The following is a 22,767-nucleotide window of genomic DNA, read 5'->3' as shown; positions in this document are numbered from 1 at the left end:
TGGAAAAAACAATAGGGAGGGAAGAGTGCAATCGAAGAAGGAAACTAACATAATTTAAAGATTAAAAGCATTTTTAAAAAGAAAACTTTTTGAATGAAAGTGGCACTATTGTTAGTTGAAAGATTGAAATTAGAGGGCCTGTAACAGGGATCTCAAAGTCCCTCCTTGAGGGCTGCAATCCAGTTGAATTTTCAGGATTTCCCCAATGAATCAGCATTGAAAGCAGTGCATGCATATAGATCTCATGCATATTCATTGGGGAAATCCTGAAAACCCGACTGGATTGCGGCCCTCAAGGAGGGACTTTGAGACCCCTGGCCTATAAGTATAAATAGCGGTTCCCATAGGTGGTTTGTTTAGTCTGATATAAAGAGGAAATGTTTCTCCTCCTATCTGCCGAAAATCCGGCAGCTGTCATACCTGGTAGGAAAGAGCCATATCCACAAACAGGCAAAAGAGGATTTTAACGGATTTTTAACGGTGTGGTCAATTACCATTTAACCCTTAAAAAAAAAACAAGTTGCATACAAATTTTAGTTAGGTGGTCACTAGGTGTTCGTGATTAGGGTGCCTAGTGGTGCCTAACCTAGGGGTTCATAGACAAAAGCGCCGAAGACAAAGGTGCGCGCCGACAACTGAGCGCAAGATGGAAGCGCGCACCAAAGAAAAAGAGTGTTTTTAGGGGCTCCGACGGGGGTTTTTGTTGGGGAACCCCCCCACTTTACTTAATACAGATCGCAGCGGCGTTGTGGGGAGTTTGGGGGGTTGTAACCCCCCTCATTATACTGGAAACTTAACTGTTTCCCTGTTTTTTAGGGAAAAAGTGAAGTTTTCAGTAAAATGTGGGAGGTTACAACCCCCCAAACCCCCCACAACGCGGCGCGATCTGTATAAAGTAAAGTGAGGGGGTTCCCCCCCACGCCCCCGTCGAAGCCCTTTAAAACAGTCATTTTCTTCGGCGCGCTCCTCCGCACTGCGCTCAGTTGTCTGCGCGCGCCTTTGTCCCGGCGCGCTTTTGACCTGACACCAACCTAGGTGTCAGGAGTGCCTTTCCTATTTGTCTATTTTAATTTGTTAATATTTTAAACTGCTGTATTGTGTGTGTGTGAGTGTGCCACAAAGGGTGGTATAGAATCCACTTGATTGATTATGAGCAGGTGGCACTTCACCTTGGGTGAACTGATCATGCTGTTGTGCTACTCATTCCTTTACATTTCTTTCCAATTCATTAGGTGCACATGAAGGATGTCGCATCGGCCTTGTGGGTAACTGGCTTAGACTCCAGCTATTTACGAGAGCAAATGATGAGTGAGCCACTGGCACGGGAGATAGTCAAAGAATGCAGCAATATCCCGCTCAACCAGTCACAACAAGGCGAGGCACTTCTAGCCTCTTTTAAACCCAGAGGCTACTCTGAGTGCATTGTGACTGTGGGTGGTGAAGAGAGAGCGTAAGTGGAACTTAATAAACAATTTTATTTTGTCTCTCTTGTACCTTTTTCATTCCCTCTTTTTTTTACCATCTATCTTCCAAGACCTCACCTTCTCAATCTAGATCAGGGCTGCCCATTTCCGTTCCTCGAGATCTGCTGGCAGGCCAGGTTTTCAGGATATCCACAATGAACATGCATGGGAGAGATTTGCATACCAAGAAGGCAGTGTAGGCAAATCTCTTTCATGCATTTTCATGGAGAACAGCACACTCGAGTAGCTTGGCTAGGAACAGAAGAAGAGAGACAGGGTGATTGTTGGACAGGCTTGGGAGTCCTCCAGGACAGAGTTGGGAACCACTGGTCTAGAACCTCTGAAGATACGTATGTTTGCTACTATCCTACCTGTAAAGAAATGAAAGGAAACAATCCTAACCTCCCTGGAACGAATTATGCTCATAAACCAAGCTTTTACTGTACATTTATTATCTTATAGAAACATGATGGCAGATAAAGACCAATTGTCCCATCTAGTCTGCTCATCCACAGTAATCATTATCTCTTCCTCTAAGAGATCCCACATGCCTATCCTACGCTTTCTTGAATTCAGACAGTCTTTCTTTCCACCACCTCTTTCTGTAAAAAAGTATTTCCTTAGATTACTCCTGAGCCTATCGCCTCTAAACTTCATCCTATGCTCTCACATTCCAGCGCTTCCTTTCAGATGAAACAGACTTGACTCATGTCTCTTTGAGAGAGGAAAAGATAATGGTTACTGTGAATGGGCAGACTAGATGGGCCATTTGGCCTTTATCCATTCTTAACTTACCCATTTCTCACATCCTGATTGACTAGGCTCAGTGGGCAAAAAAAAAAAGTTTTAATCTGTAGCCTCATATATTTCTGATTGGGTTCAGCATCTATTCAGAGATGAGCCTAACTGTGTAGAGTCAGGAATGTTAAAAAAATTACACTTCTTCTCCCTCCGTATTTGCTGTGAATGGGGATTAACAGAACCGCAAATACAGAGAAACCGCAAATAACTTTTTCATACGTTATTCGCTGCTTTCTATTAAAAACCATCGTGAATATAGTGAAACCGCGAATAACATGGTGGGAGACCTAGCCTGTTCCTGAAGGAGATGCAAAACATGGTGAAGAAAGTGCTGCGAATCGGCGATTTTCTCTGTAAACACTTGGAATCAGCGATTTCTCTATGCAAGCTGATGTAATTTGGGGGGAGGAGCCAGCAAGCTAAAAATCGTGAATAATCGAAACCGTGAATGCTGAAACTGCAAATATGGAGGGAGAAGTGTAGATCCTTATTCCCTGAGGACAATGTGCAAAATAAAGAGGATTCAGAAGTGTTAACTGAACTTGTATTAATTGGATTCCATATATACATGGAAGACTACCCCGTTTCCCTAAAAATAAGACCTATCCTGAAAATAAGCCCTAGCATGATTTTTAAAGATGCTCCTAATATAAGCCCTATCCCAAAAATAAACCCTAGTTAAGATCAACCTCTGAAGCCCCTCTCCCAACTGTTCCCGACACTCCCAGACTCCATCCCTGACACAGGTGCTGCCCGATTCACCCCAAAAATTGGACTTGTCACTTCAGCTATCCCCACTTTGGTGAGACTTGACATATCTCCGCTCTGAGTCCTCCAAAAAGAGCTGCCATTGCTGCTATTTTTGGAGGCCTCGGAGCGGAGGTATGTCATTCTCACGGTGGGAGGGTCAGTGGGGTTCTGCTGCACAGGGGGATGGGAGGGAGGGATAGAAAGATGCTGCACCAGGGAATGGGTGGCAGGAGAGGAAAGATACTGCACATGGGGTGGGGGGGGGGAGAGAGAAAGGACGAGGAAGATTTGGAGTGGAGGAGAGTAAGGGAGAGATGATCCCCTGAAAATAAGCCCTAATGTGTTTTTTGGACCTAAAATTAATACGACACTATCTTATTTTCGGGGAAACAAGGTAGTTGCTTCAAAATAAGTTACTGAACTTGCTGTTGAGATTTTATGACTGGTTACATAGGATTATAAGCCCTGGCCCAAAAGAAAAGTTGATTAAATAATGGACTTCTCAGGCACTGGGCAGTGTGGTTGAAAATAATGGCAAAATGATGAATTCATTTGAAATGTAGAGGAAAAGCCATACTAGAGAACTATCATGGACTCTAACCAGGAAAGCCATTTTGACCTCATGGTCAGCTTTGACAGGCGCACACTCCATCATATTAGTAAGTAATTGGCTTTCCATTACATGAACTTTTCAGAATGAATGTGGCCCCCATGCACATCCAGCCTCTCGACCGGTCTTTGGAGAAAAAGCTAGAATGTTTTGTCTCTTACAACCTTCCGAGGACCACATTAGATGAAAGTTGTGTCCCAACTTGAATTGAAATTCTGACAAGTCAGCTTTCTCTCAGATGCATGAAAGCACGTGTCCCTTGCAGGAAAAAAAAATATTTGCATAGGTTTTGTGGCTTCTGCCAGGTCTTGTCACAGTGCCAACATTACATATTTTACTCTGTGCTGGGATGTAATAGAAAGCAGGGAGCTGGAAAAAAATTTTTTTTTAAAATTCTTTATTCATTTTTAAAACTTTCAATAAGCGCACTATAGAATAAAATCATTTTACACTTTAAACATCACTTAATATTCTCACAAGACACTTCAGATCAGATATCCTTCCCCCCTCCCTATCCAACAATTATCCACAATCAAAAAAACTAAAAAAAAACAACAACCCAAAAGTATCCCCTCCCCACCTTGGACATGCATCTTCAAAGGAAAAAAATACTATTCATTCTTTACAATATTTTGTTAATGGCTCCCAAACATCCCAGTTCGTTTACAGAAGTTAGATAGCTCCTCGACGGATCAGGGAACACGACTTTTGAGTGCGCATGCGCGGCCTAGCATTTTATTATATTAGATAGTTATTTTGTTTATTTATTTATTTGTCAAAATGGACCTTAAAAGGGTTAATTTTGCGTCACCGGGAGGTCATTATAGTTGCCAAAATGCTGGCCTTCTGATAACGATCTCAACTTGATAATTCATTGTTCTCCAATATATATCTTTTGTCCTACATGACATTATTGGCTGTCAGCCAATCCACTACAGATGCTGTCCTGAAATTTGGACAAAGAACTTTTCTTTAACATGAAATAAAAGTTCTAGAAATCATATTTTTTTGTTTACATTCATTTCTGAATATACATTAACATTTTACTACATATCCAATATTCTTTTTGTCCTTTTCAAAAAGGTATATTAAGAGAGCCTGCATTTGTTAAAATGTGCTGAGAAATTCTCGGCTCTCACTGTCAGCACAGTAAAGGAGAAGGAGGGGTATTTCCCCCTTGCTCAAACTGTTAATGTTAAATTTCACTGATATACTTTCCTCAGTGTGGGCTTCATGTGCCCCCCTTACCTTCCTATGCTGGAGACTGCTACAGGTCTCTGATTCTAACTTAATTATTTCCAGATGTTGCTTTAGGATTTTTCCTTAGTGTTCCTTATATAAACCATTTCACTTTAAGTACAAATTCTTTCATATATCCATTCATTCGTCCGTTTGGTCAGGGCCCCTTTCATCCACATCCATACCATGTATTTCATTCATATTTAATGCAAGAAAATTTTCTCTATTATGCCCAGTATACCCAGCTCAAGCTCATCTGGTATCAATTAGACAATGAGGGAAGCTCAAGGCGGGCAAAAACCTGAACAAAGACTAGGGATATAGGCTGAACACAAAATGGAGTAAAGCCAAGCAGAAGACACAGAAAAACAGAGAACAAAAATGGAGTCACTACCTCAAGATGGAATTCATGTATATCCTGATTTCCTCTATGATCTAGCTCAGCGATGGCGAACCTATGGCACGCGTGCCAGCTGTGGCACGCGAAGGCCTTGCAGCTGGCACGCGGGAAGGTCCGCAATAGAGAGCTGCACGGGAACGGGGCTGGATGTACTAAGTCGCGCGGATTTTCTCCCTACCTGCTCTGCTTGCAGCACAGAGCCGAACGGAAGTCTTCCCGACGTCAGGGCTGACGTCGGGAAGACTTCCGTTCGGCTCTGTATTGCAGGCAGGGTAGGTAAGGAGGAGTAGCCTCGCGGCTACCAAGGGAGGGGGGCGGTGCGCCCCGCCCCGTGTGCAGCACAGCAACGCCCAGCAAATTTAGATGCCCGCCCGGCTGTCATCTGCCGAATCCTGCTGCCGCCACTGCTTAATGCGCAGCCTGAAGAGCCGCCGAAAAACCCGCCAGACTTTAAACAAAAAAAAAAACCCCAGCAAGCGACTCGAACCCAGCTTCCCTCCGAAACCGGAAGTTACGTCGGGGGGGGGGGGGGTAGAGAAGAGAAGCCGGCACAGACCATTAGAGCCCCGGAGCATGCGGGAGATAGGCCAGCCACGGAGGGAAGCTTACTTGCTCTTGCTTACTTCGGGCCTTTCTCGCTGCCAGGTCCTGCCTACTTTCTGTTTCCGTGAAGGCAGGACCCGGCAACGAGAAAGGCCCGAAGTAAGCAAGAGCAGCAAGTTGTAAACTTCCCTCTGTCGCTGCCCTTTGGGAGATAGGTCAGCGACCAAGGGAAACTTGCAACTTGCCTTTGTCTGTAGTGAATCTGCCGGGTGTGTGAGACGGGGGGGTGGAATGGGAGGAGTAATGCTGCTGCACCCAATTAGGGGGGAGAGGGAAGAGAAATGCTGCTTCTGCTGTACCCAATTGGGGGGGGGGGAAGAGAAATGCTGATGATACTGCTGTACTCAGTGGGGGGAGGGGGAAGAGAAATACTGCTATACCCAATTGGGGAGAGAGAGGGAAGGAGGGAGAAGGAAGATCAGGAAAAGGAGGAAAGAGATGCAAAGACCATGGGACGGAGGGAAAGGAGATACCATACCACGGAGTGGAAGAGAGAGATGTCAGGGCATATGGGGGGGGGGGAAGCAGGGCCAGATTAAAGGATAGGCCCTGTAGGCACAGGCCTAGGGCCCGAAATAGTCAGGGGGGCCTGCCAGTGCTGTGCTTTGGGGCCTTGCTGGATTCGCTGGCAGCAGCAGCAGCCTCATCATCATCCCGGGCAAACCCCAACCCGATCCGACCCTCCTATCTCTCCCTCCTTCCCTCATCAGTGACGTGCCAGAGGGAATCACGGCAGGAGAAAGTCCTGAAGCAGCCTGCTTAGAGTAGAGCAGTGCTGTTTAGAGTCTTGTGATGGGAGGGAGGGAGAGTTAGGAGGGTCATGGGGGGGAGAGTAGCAGGGTGTTCGACCTGGCGTCATGAACTTCTTTGGCTAGCATCAGCATTTACAATTCACTGCTGTTGTCAGCTTCAGGCCTTCCTCTCCGCCGGGTCCTGCCTACTTCTGTTTCCATGAAGGCAGGACCCGACAGAGAAGAAGGCCCGAAGCTGGCAACAACAGCAAATTGTGAATGCTGCTGCCTGAAGAAGTTCATGACGCCAGGTCATGGGTGACAGAAGGAGGAAAGGGAGCAGAGGGGGAGAGACTCGCTGCACCCAACTGGAGGGAGAAAGAAGATGAGGGAGGGAATGGAATGAGATGCCAGGGATTGGAGGAAAGGGAGGGAGGAAGAGATGCCAGGGCATGGAGGGAAGGAGGAAAGTATGCCAGACCAAGGGAAAAGGAAGGGGGAAAGGAAGGAGGAGAAGACAGAGCATGGAGGGGGAGGGAGAGATGGAAGAAAAGGAAAGGAGTGAGATGCTAGAGAATCAGGGAAGGGAAGATACCAGACTATGGGGTGCGAAGGAAAGAAAGGAGAAGAGAGAGATGCCAGAGCATAGGGGACGGGATGGTGACAGAGAGAGAAAAATGGAGAGGTGGCAGAGCTGAAATCAATCATGTACAAAGGAGAAGAGAAGGGGCACAGGATAGACAGTTTATTGAAGGAGCATAAAAAGAGGGAAGATGCCATATGGAACGGGGAGAGGGCAGACAGTGGATGGAAGGGGCTGATGCTGTATGGAAGACAGAGCGGACAGATGCTGGCTAGAAAGAAGAGTGAAGACAAGATGATTAAAGCAAAAACGACAAAAGGTAGAAAAAATTGTTTTGTTGCTTTACGTAGAATCAAGTAGTATTGTATCTATTGATTAAAGTTTATAAATAGGAAATAGAAATAAGGCAGTTTTTTGGGGACTAAACCCCTTTTCTCAGGTCAGGACAGGATACCATAACAGCAGGGGTGCCCAAATGGTCGAGTGCGATCAATCAGTAGATCGCAAAGGCAATGTGAGTCGATCGCGTTGCCTTGGCAATCTTTTTCTTCCTGCCTCCCTGAGCCAGGCCAGGCGCGTAGAAGCGCCGGACTCACAAGACTTCACTTCCGACGTCAATTCTGACATCAGAGAGGAAGTTCTGGGCCAGCCACTCGCTGCCTGGCTGGCTTGGAACTTCCTCTCCGTCGTTAGAATTGACATCAGAGGTGAAGTCTTGTGAGTCCGGCGCTTGTACATTCCTGGCCTGGCTCATGGAAGCAGGGAGAAATCGGCATGGCGGCTTAGGGGGTAGGGAAAGAATCGGGGAAGTGGAGAAATTGGCGCGATGGCTTGGGGGGGCGGGGGGGAGAGAGAAAGAAAGAGACAGAAAGAAAAGGGGAGGGGCAGAAAGAAAAAAATATTGGATTTATAGTCAGAAGAAGGAAGTGCAAACAGAGACTCATGAAATCACCAGACAAAAAGATAGGAAAAATGATTTTATTTTCAGTTTAGTGATCAAAATGTGTCTGTTTAGAGAATTTATATCTGCAATAGCGGTTTTTAGCGCAGGGAGCCTATGAGCATCGAGAGCAGCACAGGGCATTCAGTGCATCTCCCTGCTCTAAAAACTGCTATTGCGATTTAGTAAAAAGGGAGGGGGTATATTTGTCTATTTTTGTATAGTTGTTCCTGAAGTGACATTGCATAGAATCGTCTGACTTGACCTCTTTGAAAACCCACGGAATATAAATGATAATTAACATTTTCTCTGCATACAGTGTGCTTTGTGGGTTTTTTTTTAAATTTTATTGTTGGTAGATCATTTTGACTTGGTCATTTTAAAAGTAGCTCGCAAGCCCAAAAAGTGTGGGCACCCCTGCTGTAGAAGCAAGGGCAAAGTGGAAATGTCCAATCAAGATGGTGCACAAAAACAGTGTCTTTCAACTCATCTGATAAATCCAATGGTCTTTATTAATCCAAAACAAAATCGTACATCCAAAGCAACTCAATGACTCGACATGATCACGTTTCGGCCATCCGGCCTGCATCAGGAGTCTTAGAAGTCTTTGGGTATCAAGTAGTCTTTAAATGGCAAATGGTCAAAAGTGAAACAATCATACCATTGCTCCAAGTCTGTAAATGCTGCAAAACCACACAACCTCATGTTCTTTACAGATTTTACTAACCACTTTAATGTACTAAACAAAAAATTACAAGGCATGGGAAAAACAGCAGAAAGCAAGTTTAGTGACATCAAAGCTTTTGAGAGAAAATTGCATGTTTTTGAAAAAGACCTTGAGAGTGGACAGCTAAAATATTTTCCCAACCTAAAAATACATTTGGATAATTCTACAACATTTGTGGACAGTCATAAAAAACACCAGGAAATCCACAAAGCATATTCCACCATTGTAGCCGAAGCAAAGGAGAATTTTAGTAAAAGATTTTCTCTATTCCTTAAGATGGAGACAACCCTTTCATTTATAACTTCCCCAGAAAAGTCCACATTTGAAGATCTTGATCTTTCCTGCTTACAGTGGTTGGATATTCAAAATTTGGAAATGGAGCTACTGGAATTTCAAGAAAGCTCTATCTGGAAAAGTAAATTCAATGACCTGCGTGCGGCTCTTGAACGTATTGAGTGTGAAAGGGTGACAAATGAAATCACTGCTAGCAGTTCTGAAAATGAAATCCTAAAAGCGTGGAATTTTCTGCCAGACAATTTTAAGTCCATGAAAGCACCTGGGATTGCTCTTTTTACTTTGTTTGTGTCATCCTATGCTTGTGAGCAGCTGTTTTTGGCTTTGAATCCCTAACTCTAAACATACTTGAAAAAACATCCACACCGCAAATGGATTTCCTAGCATGTCACCTCACAAACCCAACACTAAAAAACTCACTAAACTGCTTGCTCTGCTACATAACACCAGGAAACTGGACCACAGTGAGACCTGAATTTGAAAACTTCATCTACCAAAACTCATTAACAGCAGAATATAACCTCATCCTAGGAGACCTAAACCTACACCTAGAAGACACAACCTCCACACCTGCAAATAACTGTCTATCCTTCCTCAATGCCTTATCCTTCCAGATCCTAAACCCACAAACCACCCATGAAAAAGGTCATCAACTGGACATTGCTGCATTCATGACTCACCAACCATCCAATCCAGCAATCCAAACACCTAACGGAACATGGTCCCCATCCCTATGGTCAGACCACTACACATATAACTTCAACATCAACTGGACCAAGACCAAACACACACCTCAAAAAAAAAAAACCACATATACCACACGCAAACATATCGACCCAACCACGTTTTGGTCAAAAGTAGACGAAACCATACAAGACTGCGACCCAAAAAACTTCATCTCCCACTGGAAAAATGTGTCCACCAACATCCTCGATGATCTGGCCCCCCTACAAACCAAAACCAGAACCAGCAGGAAATCAGACCAATGGTTTGATAATGAATTACTCCAACTCAAAAGACAGTGTAGAAGATTAGAAAGAAAATGGAGAAAAAAGAACCAAGATCAAACAAAAAACGATTGGAAAAAAATCAACAAACAATACAAAAATCTACTAAGGGATAAGAGGAAAAACTACTATACTAATTTCATAGGCACGGAAACCCAAGATTCCAAAAAAAATATTCCAAATCCTGAAAGAATTAACAGACCCCAAACCATACACAACCACCACGAACACCCCCCCACCATCACCCACCCTCTTAGCAGAACACTTCAAGAACAAAATTACCAACACCAGAGCCACTCTCATCCTTAACCCATCCCATCAAAACACAATCACAATCCACCCTTCAGGAAAAGAGGCAACTGCAGCAGACAGAATTTGGACTCAATTCCCCAACATACAATGGTCAGAACTCAACAAATTCTACAAAAAATACAGTCATGCCTCCTGTGACCTCAACCATTGCCCCTCATATCTCCTCACCACCGCTAGTGTAAAATTCCGCACCATAATGCTACAATGGATTCAATTCACGCTCACAGAAGGCACATTCCCTGCTGACCTCAGCGAAATCGTCATCACCCCAATCCAAAAAGACCCAAAAGCACCACAAAACCACCCATCTAACTTTAGACCTATAGCCTCAATTCCGCTATATGTCAAAATTATAGAAGGCCTAGTAGCCAAACTCCTCACCAATTACATAGATGACCACAACCTACTCCACCCCATGCAATCAGGCTTCAGAACAAACTTCAGTACAGAGACACTACTAGGCTCCCTTATGGATACCGTCAGACAACACCTTAGTACAGGGAAAAAAATGCTTCTCATACAACTGGACTTAACTGCGGCATTCGACTTAGTGGATCACAACATCCTTCTACAGATCTTAGACGCAATAGGTATTTCAGATAAAGTTTACTCCTGGTTTGAAGGATTCCTAAAACTCAGAACCTACAGTGTAAAATCAAACAAAGAAAAGTCAGAATCCTGGTCAAACCCCTGCGGCGTACCACAAGGATCTCCACTATCCCCTACCCTCTTCAATCTCTACACTGCTTCTCTAGGAACGCATCTGGACAATCTGGGCATAACCACCTATAGTTATGCTGACGACATCACCATCCTCATCCCATACGATCATTCCAAACCTACCATGACAGACAAACTTCACCAAACACTTGAAACAGTCACAACCTGGATGAAAAATCACAAACTTAAACTCAACCAAGACAAAACCAAATTCATCCTTCTCGAAAATGACAAGATCCAAACCACAACCAACTTAGAGATAAACGCAATCAAATATCCCATCCAAACCACCATAAAACTACTTGGCATGACCATAGACAGATGCTGCACTATGCAACCGCAAATAAATAAAACAATTCAGAAATCATTCACAATCATGAGAAACCTGAGACAAGTCCGAAAATTCTTTGAAAGAACACAATTTCAACTTATAGTACAATCTCTAATACTGGGTATATTGGACTACTGCAACATCCTCTTCCTTCTTTGCCCTGCAACTACGATTAGACAACTCCAAACAATCCAAAATACAGCTTTGAGACTCATCTACTCATTGAAAAAACATGACCACATTACGGATGCCTTCACAAACTCACATTGGCTTCCAATCCAAGAAAGAATCCAATTCAAATTCTACTGCATATTATTTAAAACCCTACACGGAGACAGCCCATCATACTTGAACAATCGCCTCATCCAAGCACCCACTACCAGACACAGAAAAACGCACTCCCCATTCATACCCCCCCCAATCAAGGAAGTAAAAAGAACAAGACTACACGACGGCCTACTAGCCACTCAAGCTGCAAGACTGGACAACCAAATCTCCAACCTTCTGATGACCACCCCAGACTATAGGACATTCAGAAAGGAAATAAAGACCACACTTTTCAAGAAATTCCTGAAGCAGCAATAACATCACGACCTCTTAGTAACACTAAAACTGACGCTCGATCTACCCATTACTGCACTAATAATAACAAAAGAACCTCCACTTTGACCACCTATCAACTCTACTACAAACCACCTCACCCTCAACAACCCGCTAAATGTCTATAAGATCTACAACCTACCTCTCTAGCTAATCATTGTAACTCTGTTTTTAAATTAACCTTTTGTAATCCGCCTTGAACCGCAAGGTAATGGCGGAATAGAAATCCCTAATGTAATGTAATGTAATGTAAAATCTGATGCTAGAAACAGATTAACGGATGACATGAGTGCTGCATGTGTTGCTCTGAAATTAACGCACTATGAGCCAAGGATTGACAAGTTATCAGCATGCATGCAACAACAAAAATCACATTAATTTTTTTCAGAGCATGCCCAATGCATATGTTTACATGAAGCAGTGTTTTCAGTTTGCAGTTAAGACACTTTCTAAGTTATTTAAATATTATTTAAAGATGTTATTTAAAAAAAGGGACTTTACATGGCCCTGTTGTATTCCAATCTGGAATTTCCAATAAAAATAGTTGGTTTAATTGAAAGCTCTTTTGTTTTCTTTACATCATATTATTAGAAATGTAATGATTTAACTATTTTCTAATTTGATTGTAAATTTTACAAAAAAACATGTATAGACTCTTTGGGAATACACACCGAGTCTTGACACAGTTAACAGTTTTAAGAAGTTTATCTTTTTTTTTACTCAGAATACATTTGACATGTTATGTGAATAATACATTTAAAATATATTGTGTAACTGAATCAAATTCTTCCTAAATTCATTAAATTGAATGAAATCATTAAAACATTATAAATTGCCAATAAATTGAAATGAAAACCAAAGGATTGTGAATCAAATTGATTCTCTGACAATACAAAGATTCCAACCTTTAAAAATGATGTTACATAGTTCAGGCAACTTTATAAAGAATTTTTAGATACTAAAATCTTGTTATTAAGGTTTAGTTGACGTGCTGGCACTTTGAGGAAATTCTTTGGTTTTGTGCGGCAGTTTGGGCACTCGGGCTCAAAAAGGTTAGCCATCACTGATCTAGCTTAATAGCAAAGTACATAAAAAGAATATTATTATGCTTTCCTTAATATTAATCCAGATTTTTATTCACCAACTTTTCGTACGCTTCTATTAGGCATGGCCTTAACTAACACATATGCTTATATCTAACTAGAGTTACCCAGAATCATACGAAAAGCAGGTGCTTTTGTAGAAAAACTCCACAAGATACTGCACCACTCATGTCCTAACGTCCATTCCATTACCGTCCCATAGACATCGCCCCCTATTGGCCACGATCCACTATTCCTCACCAGGCATATGGTACTGTTTTCTCCTTTCTTTCCATAATCTCCATGGGCTGTGTTGCACAGATAGCTACTTTAAAATCTTTCTAGCTGATGATAGGGCTGCCTTTTTTTGATTTATGAAAGCAGTGTATGATTTTCTATTACTGTTTTGGAAGGAGCTGATATCGAGTTTGGAAGGTTTTTAGTTATTTCATTTCATATGAAGATATTATGGGCTTTTATTTTGGTACAGTTTTTACTGTTGCACACAGCGGTTTCCTGCCATGTTGATTTAATATTAATTTCTTCTGAAACTCTTGATTATGATGTCTTATCCTGTCCCCATGCTCCTGAGAGCATTTGTCTTTAGAAGAGGAAGGCAAACAGACCTTGAAAAGTAGATTGTGTTGGAGGCAAGAACACATACGGCCTCTTTTACAAAGCCGTGCTAGCGGCCCCGAAACCCATAGAGATTTAAAGGGCTTCGGGGCTGTTGTCGCGTGGCAGCCGCTAGCACAGCTTTGTAAGAGAGGCCGATAGTTAAAAAACATTTTTAGTTATATTCAAAGTGTGAATACTTATTAAACTTATTATGAGAGAGAATTATAATCACAAAAGGGTGATAATAATAACACTGCTTTAATTAGTCATCCATACCAAATCTGTAAATCTCTTTATATGTAGAATGAACACACAGTATAATGTATGCTTAATAGTGAACGCTCAGACCCACAACTAGATCCCAGTGAAATATCACGGAGAAGCTGTGTAAAGAGACCATCATTGCTTGTTCACAGTCTCTCCCACCATTACATATAACATTAGATCTTAACTGCATCCACAGCTCCTGAACTAGGAACAAAAACTACTTATCTTAGTAAGGTGGTACTGTGGTCTTTACAGCTACTCCGGGTACATCCTTATTCACCACAACTGCACAAAATGCATGTTCACCGACCCCCCCCAACCCAGGTTTCACCAGTTGGCTTCATCAGGAGGGGTACTACAAAACCCTTGTTTACTCTGTCGAAGAAGTACAGCAGGTTCGTCAAGAGTCTGTGATGGAACCTCCTGTTTTTTAAACATATTTGTAAATGATCTAGAGATGGGAATAAGTAGTGAGATTAAATATGCTGACAGCACAAAGTTGTTCAATCTCAAAAGGATTGTGAAGAATTGCAAGAGGACCTTGTGAGTCTAGGAGACTGAATAACAAATAGCAGATGATGTGTAATGTGAACAGGTGCAAAGTGATGCATGTGGGTAAAATTCATCACCATTCTCATACCTGCAAGAAACCATTCGGTGTCATTCTTTAGTGTCTATCTCAATCTCGGTCCTTCTACACCAGCATTCTTCAATGCAGGGTTTGAGGGTCAGTGGCTGGGCCCATTCATACCCTGATTCTACCCTCTCTATATAAAAAATGACACGGAGATGGTTTCACTCGGTTATCCGCAGGGATTGGGAACAGTAATGAATTCTGTCACCGTGTCATTCTCTACTCAGCTATAGCTACATAATGGAAGGTTCCATTTTAGGAGCCACTGCCCAGGAAAAGGATCTAGGTATCATCATTGATGATATGATATGTTGAAATCCTCTGCTCAGTGTGCGGCAGTGACTAAAAAAGCCAATAGAATATTAAGAATAATCAGGAAAGGAATTGAAAACAAAAATGGCAAGGGAGTATGACCTGGTTGTGTTTAGGGTGGGACAAGGATGTGGCAACTTCATAGATATTTAGTCCCATTGCCACTGGATATTTCCTCTGACCACCTCAGCACTATCTATGCTTGGGTGGAACTGGAGATAATCCAGATAAAATTAATTATTAAGATCGCTAACCGGATAAAGTTAGGCTTAATATCGGCACCTGGATATTCAGCACGTGGTATCCAGATGCCAGCAAGCGCTAAATATCTGGGTATTGGTGCTAGTTGGCCAGCCAGGAAGCTGCTCAGTGCCGCGCAGCAGCCAAAGAAACCTGACCTTGAGTCAGCCACCATCGACCGGGTTAGCAGCGGGGCAAGAGCATGGAAAGCTCGCTTCTGCCCGCTGCACCTCTGGACCACCAGGGATCAGCAGAGGAGGTACGAGGACAGGGAGAGGAGACAGGACGCAGAGCCTGGTGGCGGACTGCAATAAATCTGGGACCCCCCCATTTTTATGCCCCAAAATCCCACTTTATATTTGAGTATATACACGGTACAGATCATTTTATACCCTTGCACTTTTGCACTTTGCACTTTTGCACTTTGATAGTTCAAAACTTTGTGCTCATCTCACCCAGCTGTGTTGGTGTTCTTATAGGTTAGTTTTCAGAAAATGGACACAAAACAGGTTAAATTTGAACTTTCTGACCTGCGTACTGTGGTGGTGCTGGAATGTAAAATGTGAAACTGACACAGGCTGCTTCTTCCCAATTTAGTTCCCGGAAGCCAACAGCAGCTATGCGTTGCATGTGTCCCCTGTATGACCCCAACAGACAGCTCTGGATAGACCTGGCTCCACTGAGTATACCGAGAATTAATCATGGAGTTCTATCAGCAGGTACCCAAACGGCATGTTTCATAATTACAGCCGGTGTTGTTTATGCCTTCTCCTCCCTCACTCCAGCAACTTCAGGGGATCTCTGTGCTTTAGCTTAAGCAAACGTATGGTTTATTCTTCCGAGTTTAGGTACTGTGCGAAACAAACAAAAATAAAGGCCGATTCTAACACGCTGTCAGATATCCCCAGGCTTGTCTGATCATTCAGAACAATTAATCAGTGCTGGAGATTTTTCTGACTACCAAGTTAGTCATATTGTCGATATCATGGAACAGGAAATTATGGCCAAAACAGCCACTAACGCATCTCTTTGCTGCATGGCTATGTTACCAGTACTAGACTAGTAATAGTAACTGTTCAAATCGTGTTTCTTAAACTTTTTTTGTGTATTGCAGAAGGCTTCCTGTTTGTTCTTGGGGGCCAGGATGACAACAAGGATTCTCTCAGCTCCGGTGAGAAGTATGATCCCGACACCAACTCCTGGAGTCCGTTGCCTCCCATGGATGAGGTAAGGTGACCGGGGGTGGGCTCAAGAAACACACACAAAAGAACTAAAAGAGAAATTGCCTGCTTGCAATTCTGTCTGAATAACGCTCTGTTCCCATTCTTTAGTCGTCCTACCTTTCTCTTTCAATCTCTGTGTTCCCTTGCGTTTCAGTGCAGTTGTGGGTTTAGATATTAGATAAATCAGAGTAAGATAGATTCATAGGGCTGTTGACAGCACTCCAGTGTACTTACCGTGTTGCCCCGGAAAAAAGACAGTGTCTTATATTCATTTTGGGTCCAAAAAATACATTACGGCTTATTTTCAGGGGAAGTCTTATTTTTTTTAATATGCAACAATCATCTCTCCCTCTCTTCCACACCAATTCTTCTTCTTTCCTTTCTCCCTCCCCCCCTGTGCAGCATCTTTCCTTCCATCCTCCTGTGCAGCAGAACCCCGCCAACCCTCCCACCGTGAGACAGACATACCTCCACTCCGAAGCCTCCAAAAACAGCGGCGGCGGCACTCTGAACAGACTGTTTTGCAGCATTCCCCGCTAGGGCCTTCCCTTTGCCGCATCACATGATGATATCAGTGACGTGGCAGAGGGAAGGCCGTGAAGCAACCAGTTAAGAGCACTGCCGTCGCCACTGCTTTAGAAAGCCTAAGAAAATTTAATGATAATTTCAAGTGTTTTTTTGTATAATTGAATGTATTACATGTATTTCACTTGATGTAAGAATTTAAAAAAAAAGAATAAAAAATATTTATACAAAAAAAAAGAAAGCCTAAGAATGGCAGTATGTCAGGTTTCACCAGGGTGGGGGGTTGCTGAATCGATGAGTCCGTTTTTTATGGCAAAACGGACAGGGTTGGAGTCGGGGAGTGTTGGGAACATTCTGGGGGGAGGGGCTTTGGGGGTTGATCTTAAGCTTATTTTTGGGGTAGGGCTTATATTAGGAGCATCTTTAAAACTCATGCTAGATTTTTGGGGTAGCGCTTATTTTCAGGGAAACAGGGTATATCCTGAAAAGGAGAAGCAAGATAGTAATGGTTTTGATTCTTCTAACGGTTGCCTCAATTGTAAGATAAATTTTGGTGGTAACTTCACATCCTTCCCATCTGATACCCATCAGAACTGCTATATTTTTTTCAATAGGTTTGTTGAACAAAACAAAATCAAGTTGTGTGGGAGGGTCGGCGAGGTTCTGCTGCACAGGGGGATGTGAGGAAAGATGCTGTACATGGTGGGGGGGGGGAGAAAGGAAAGAAGAAGAATTGGTGTGGAAGAGAGGAAGGGAGAGATGATTGTTGCACATGAAAAATAATAAGACTTCCCCTGAAAATAAGCCCTAGTGTATTTTTTTGGAGCATATGTTGGAATTTCTTGATGTCTGTGCCTGGGTCTTAGTGGCAGATCGAGCACTGCTGTGTAGAAGGACCCTTGTTTGATTTCCGAGTTTGGTCTTCTGTACTCCACATTAGCCATAGTTAAATATGTTGCAGAATTGGGATTTACAACCCTTCAAGAAGGACAGGGGGAGGAATCCTGAACATCGCTGAAGCGCAACACATAGCCTACCAGATAGATTACCCTATCCATCCAATATTAATTAACAAAATACTGGAACCAGCTACCACTTACACTTGTAACCACTGTCTCGGGTTCAGAAAACTTTTAAAAGCATTTCTGTACCAAGATAAGGAGCCAACCCTGAAGTAACTGAATGAAAATTGTCAAAAACCCATTTCTAAACTGTCTAATGCAACTGCTGGGACAAAAAGAGCCAACATTGACCTACTTGCATTTGTAACTACAACCTAACTGCATTAGTAGTTGTACTGATCCACCAGTACTAGTAACCATATTGAAAGTCCGTGCCAAACTGTCCATTGTAACTCTCTGGGTAAGTGGCCCAACCTCTTGTAATGTAATCCAACCCTGAGCTGAATAGGTAAAGGCGGAATAGAAAACCTGATTAACGTAACATAGTAGCTTCTTCTGGTATTCTATACTCAAGCTCCGTGTTCTAGGTTCAGAAGAAGCCCTTTTGCATGGTTCTTGGTCCAGTACTGGGCTAAAGAATTATGAGGGATGTAAAATAAGAGAGAGAAGTTTCACATTTGCAGTGGGAGCAAAGAAATATCCTCCTGCTGCTGTGAAGGGATGAGCCAGTGAGGCAGGTTTTTGGCATCCTGACTACATGCCCCATTGGCTCGCCTTTTTAGCTGGCTCTCTTAAACTGATGGCCATTTTTGTAGCGTTTGGTCTCTTTTTAAAATGGAGAAAAGAGGATTGGGTTGCTTTCTTTTCTTGGCTCAGATGTTTGTTGCTTTTTCTGAATTTCAACTTAGAACCAGTCTCAGTTGGACTAAGGCATCGTAAACTTTCATTTTTAAGTACCTGGTAGAGAATGACACGAGGACAGATTTTTCCCCGTCCCGGCCCTGTGAGTTATGTCGCTGTCCCTGCCCCATTCCTGTAAGCTCTGCCTTTACCACAGAAGCCTCAAACACTTATGATTTTAAAGCATTTGAGGACAGAGCTTGGAGGGATGGGGCAGGAAAAGAATTTGCCGGGAAGGGAAAATGAGTTCCCACAGGGACAGAGAAAAATGTGTCCCCGTGTCATTCTCTAGTACCTAGGTTCCCTTCTGCCACCCCCACCCCCCTCCCAAGTTTATATTCCCTGCCATGACCCTGTAATTATGAATCTTTAGCGTGGCCACAAGTTGATGCTGTTGCTTGAAGGCTGTGGCTCCTTTCCTGTTATGCCCCCTCCCCTCAAATTCCATGGTGGTGAACACTGCTTCTGTAGCATCTGCAGCCCCAATCGGTGTAAGACACAGTGTATGGCCCAGGAATTAGTTAAGTCTTTCTCCTGGCAGCACATAGCACTAGGGATCTGAGTTTTGTTTTGTTTTTTTTGTCTTGGGCCCGCCGCTGGTAATTTTGTTATGGCCAAAGAGCAACATCTTCTCTCTCACCATGCTCCTGACTCAAAACAGAACCTGCCCCCTTCCCCCTACTCATCTCTGTCCTTAACCCAGTTGGGTTTTCAAGATTTCTACAATGCATATGCGTAATTCCTCTTTGCATGCAACCAAAGCAGTACGTGCAAATCAATCTCATGTATATTCATCGCAGAACTCTTGAAAATGCAACTGACATTTGACCTTCATGGACCATAGTTCCCCACCCTTGGTCTGTGCACTTGCTCATCTATTTAGACTGGGCCTCTTCTCCAGCACCCCCTAACTAGAGGAGAGTGGCATTCAACTCTGAAAAGTTTGTCTGATAATTTGCAAGACTCCAGCACATTGCATGTTTCAGAGTGCCAGCTGGCAAAAGGGGGCTGAGACTCGATTAGATGGGGATAGAATGCCTGGGGATTGATTTGGGAGATGTGGATTTCGGAGCATCCAGGCTATCTCCTTTAAATTTGTGACTACAGGAATAATGAAATGATGATTCCACCTGCTCAGCCTGGTTCCTTGACATCCTGTCTTTCCTCTTCAGAATCGATGGTTTCTGCTTCTTCTCATGGCATAATACATTTTTGGATTTGGTTGGTTTTTTTTTTTTTTCCTCCATTGGCATGCTGAAGTTGGGCCTAGGCCTTTGCTTAGTGCTGCTGGTGAACCAGTGGGCTGATCCATGTAGGTTGTTGCTAACATTCATTGTGTCTTCGGTAGGAACGGTATAGCTTTGGGATGGTGGAGATCGATGGTGTGATCTATGCTCTGGGAGGAGAAGATAATGACAGGGAGCTGATCTCCATGGAATCATACAATATTTGTTCCAAATCCTGGAGCAAGGAGCCAGACCTGACCATGGTTAGAAAGGTAAGAACCCCCCAGTAATCCGATAGGAAGAGATTCCCCGCTCAACAGATGTAGAAAACTGAAACATTAATATTGTATTTAGTAGGCTTGCAGAACTTGAGGATAGTCACACGAGATCTCTCAGAGAGAGGAAGAGATAATGGTTACTGCGGATGGGCAGACTGGATGGGCCATTTGGCCTTTATCTGCCATCATGTTTCTATGTTTCTATAATCATAAAGCTCTATGACCTCACAATGCAGGTGTAAAGAACCTTAGCCTGTAGGAAGAGGAGATGCAAATGTTAAGAGCCTTAGCCAATAGGGAGAGGAGGAGATAGTGGATGCTCTGGATGGACCATTTGGCCTTTATCTGCCATCATGTTTCTATGTGAATGTGTACCTTCATTTTCAGCCAAAAGAAATGGAAGAACGGTAACTATTCTAAAGAACAAAATGTGTGCAGTCTAAATTCATTGCATCAGTTTTCCCTAATGGTTGACATGGTGAACTGAGAACCGAGGAAGCCTTATCTGCTGCTTGTGGTCTTGGACAAGCCCTTAGCCCTCAATTGCCTTGGGTATAAAATTAGGTATTTTTCTGTCCCCAGAGGGGACTTGGCACCTTGAGATACAACTGGAAAAGGCATGAACTAAATTCAAAATAATCTCTAGAATGGAGGGAGGTGTCTTTTGTCTACACTACAAGGGGGTAATTCTATAATTTGCTGCCAAAATATAAGTACAGTACACTGTTAACTGGAACTCAAGCAACCATCAAAAAAAATCTAAGAAATACTGTAATACTTTAAATAAAAATGAAAATAAAATCAATTTCTGATGGAAATATACGTGTAAACTTTGCACGCCACACCTGAGTACACCCACGCTTTTTCTGGTTACAGTTTATGGTAACATAGTAACATAGTAGATGACGGCAGATAAAGACCCGAATGGTCCATCCAATCTGCCCAACCTGATTCAATTTAAATTTTTTTTATTTTTTCTTCTTAGCGATTTCTAGGCAAGAATCCAAAGCTCTAACCGGTGTGGCTTATTATTAGGCCTATTTTTAATAGTAACTCTCAAGCAACCAGAAACTACATTTATCCGGTATCTATCGATTCCCATGGGTGCCAGTTAACTGAGAGTCTACTGTACCACAACAGGACAGGCTTAGCATCAGTTCTATAAGAAATTCAGGGCATGTCCAAGTAGTTATAGCCGGGGTGAGTGACCACGGTCCTTGAGGGCCACAACCCAGTTGGGTTTTCAAGATTATTTTTTTACAATGAATATGCATAAGATTGATTTGCATGAGTTGCTTTTATTGTTTGCAGATCAATCTATTGCATATTCATTGTGGAAATCTTGAAAGTTTGACTGGGTTGTGGCCCTGGAGCACCCTCAAAGCCACATTGGCATTCCAGAATTTCGGCATGCACTTTTAAGATAGATCAACGTTTGGCGTGCCTAAGTGCGCTATTCAGTGCCCACGATTGATATACAGTTTACCCCTGCGAATTCGCGATTCGCGGACTAAGTCATTTGCAGTTTTTTCTGACCGCCTCTTCAGGGACCCTGGACTCCACTGTGCGCATCCTCCGACCTCCCTCCCCCCCGATCTGCAAGCGCCACTGCCCGCATTGACACTAGCAACACCCGCCGCCACCCCTTCAGCACCTCTCCCACCTCCGAACCCCACTTCTAAACCGCATCCAATATTTGTGGTTTATCGAAGTTCGAGGGTGCTCTGGGAACGCAACCCCCGCAAACTTCGGGGGAGTACTGTACTACAGTGGTGTACCTAGCATATATGACACATGGGTCTAATCATATTTTTTAACACCCTATGTTCTATATAAAAAATATATTTTTAGTAAGTCACACAACAAGGGTGCACCTAAGAAAAGGCAGTATTTTAAACACTGCAGTGAGCACTAGAACATCAATATACTCATTGTAAAAACTAAACAACAAGCCAGATTAGTACAGATCAATCCTGCACAGTCAGTGCTGACAGAAAACAATGTCTCTTTCGTACACACACAACAGAGATAAATCCCCGCCCAGTATGGAATAAAATATCACAAACTTAGTAATATGTAGACAAAAGTTAAACTGAACCGCCAAGAAGCCAGGCTCTGCATACAGTGCGACACCACAAAATCAGAAACAGTGATGCAAGATATAAAGATATCAGATGTAAATTTGAAAAAATGACAAATATCAGTCGCCACTTTACAAATTAACAAATAGAAATAAACCGAAAAATGGAAACTAAGAAAATATAATTTTATTGGACTAATTAATACATTCTTCAGGTAGCTTCATTCATTCATTTCATTTTCTATCCCATTTTCCCCAAAGAGCTCAGAACAGGTTACAGGTTAAACATACATAATATACAGCCATTCTACCTTTATGTTAGGCTAAGTCCAGTCGGTAAATGATGTAATTTAAACCACCATATGTCTG

The 22,767-nt window shown here is 42.9% G+C and overlaps 1 protein-coding gene across 1 annotated transcript in view; it reads left to right on the top strand.

Annotated features, from left to right (window-relative positions):
* The window catches only part of GAN (gigaxonin), a 139,413-nt gene that overhangs the window by 56,111 nt on the left and 60,535 nt on the right, over window positions 1–22,767 (top strand). The window contains exons 4-7 of the mRNA XM_033943509.1: window positions 1,233–1,450; window positions 15,862–15,983; window positions 16,379–16,491; window positions 20,163–20,312. Coding sequence (XP_033799400.1) covers window positions 1,233–1,450; window positions 15,862–15,983; window positions 16,379–16,491; window positions 20,163–20,312 — 603 coding nt within the window. The remainder of the gene's footprint in view (window positions 1–1,232; window positions 1,451–15,861; window positions 15,984–16,378; window positions 16,492–20,162; window positions 20,313–22,767) is intronic.

This window comes from Geotrypetes seraphini, chromosome 4, assembly GCF_902459505.1.
Source record: "Geotrypetes seraphini chromosome 4, aGeoSer1.1, whole genome shotgun sequence".
NCBI classification, from domain to species: Eukaryota; Metazoa; Chordata; class Amphibia; order Gymnophiona; family Dermophiidae; genus Geotrypetes; species Geotrypetes seraphini.
The sequence above is the reverse complement of the archived record's forward strand: the minus strand, read 5'-3'. Positions and strand labels throughout refer to the sequence as shown.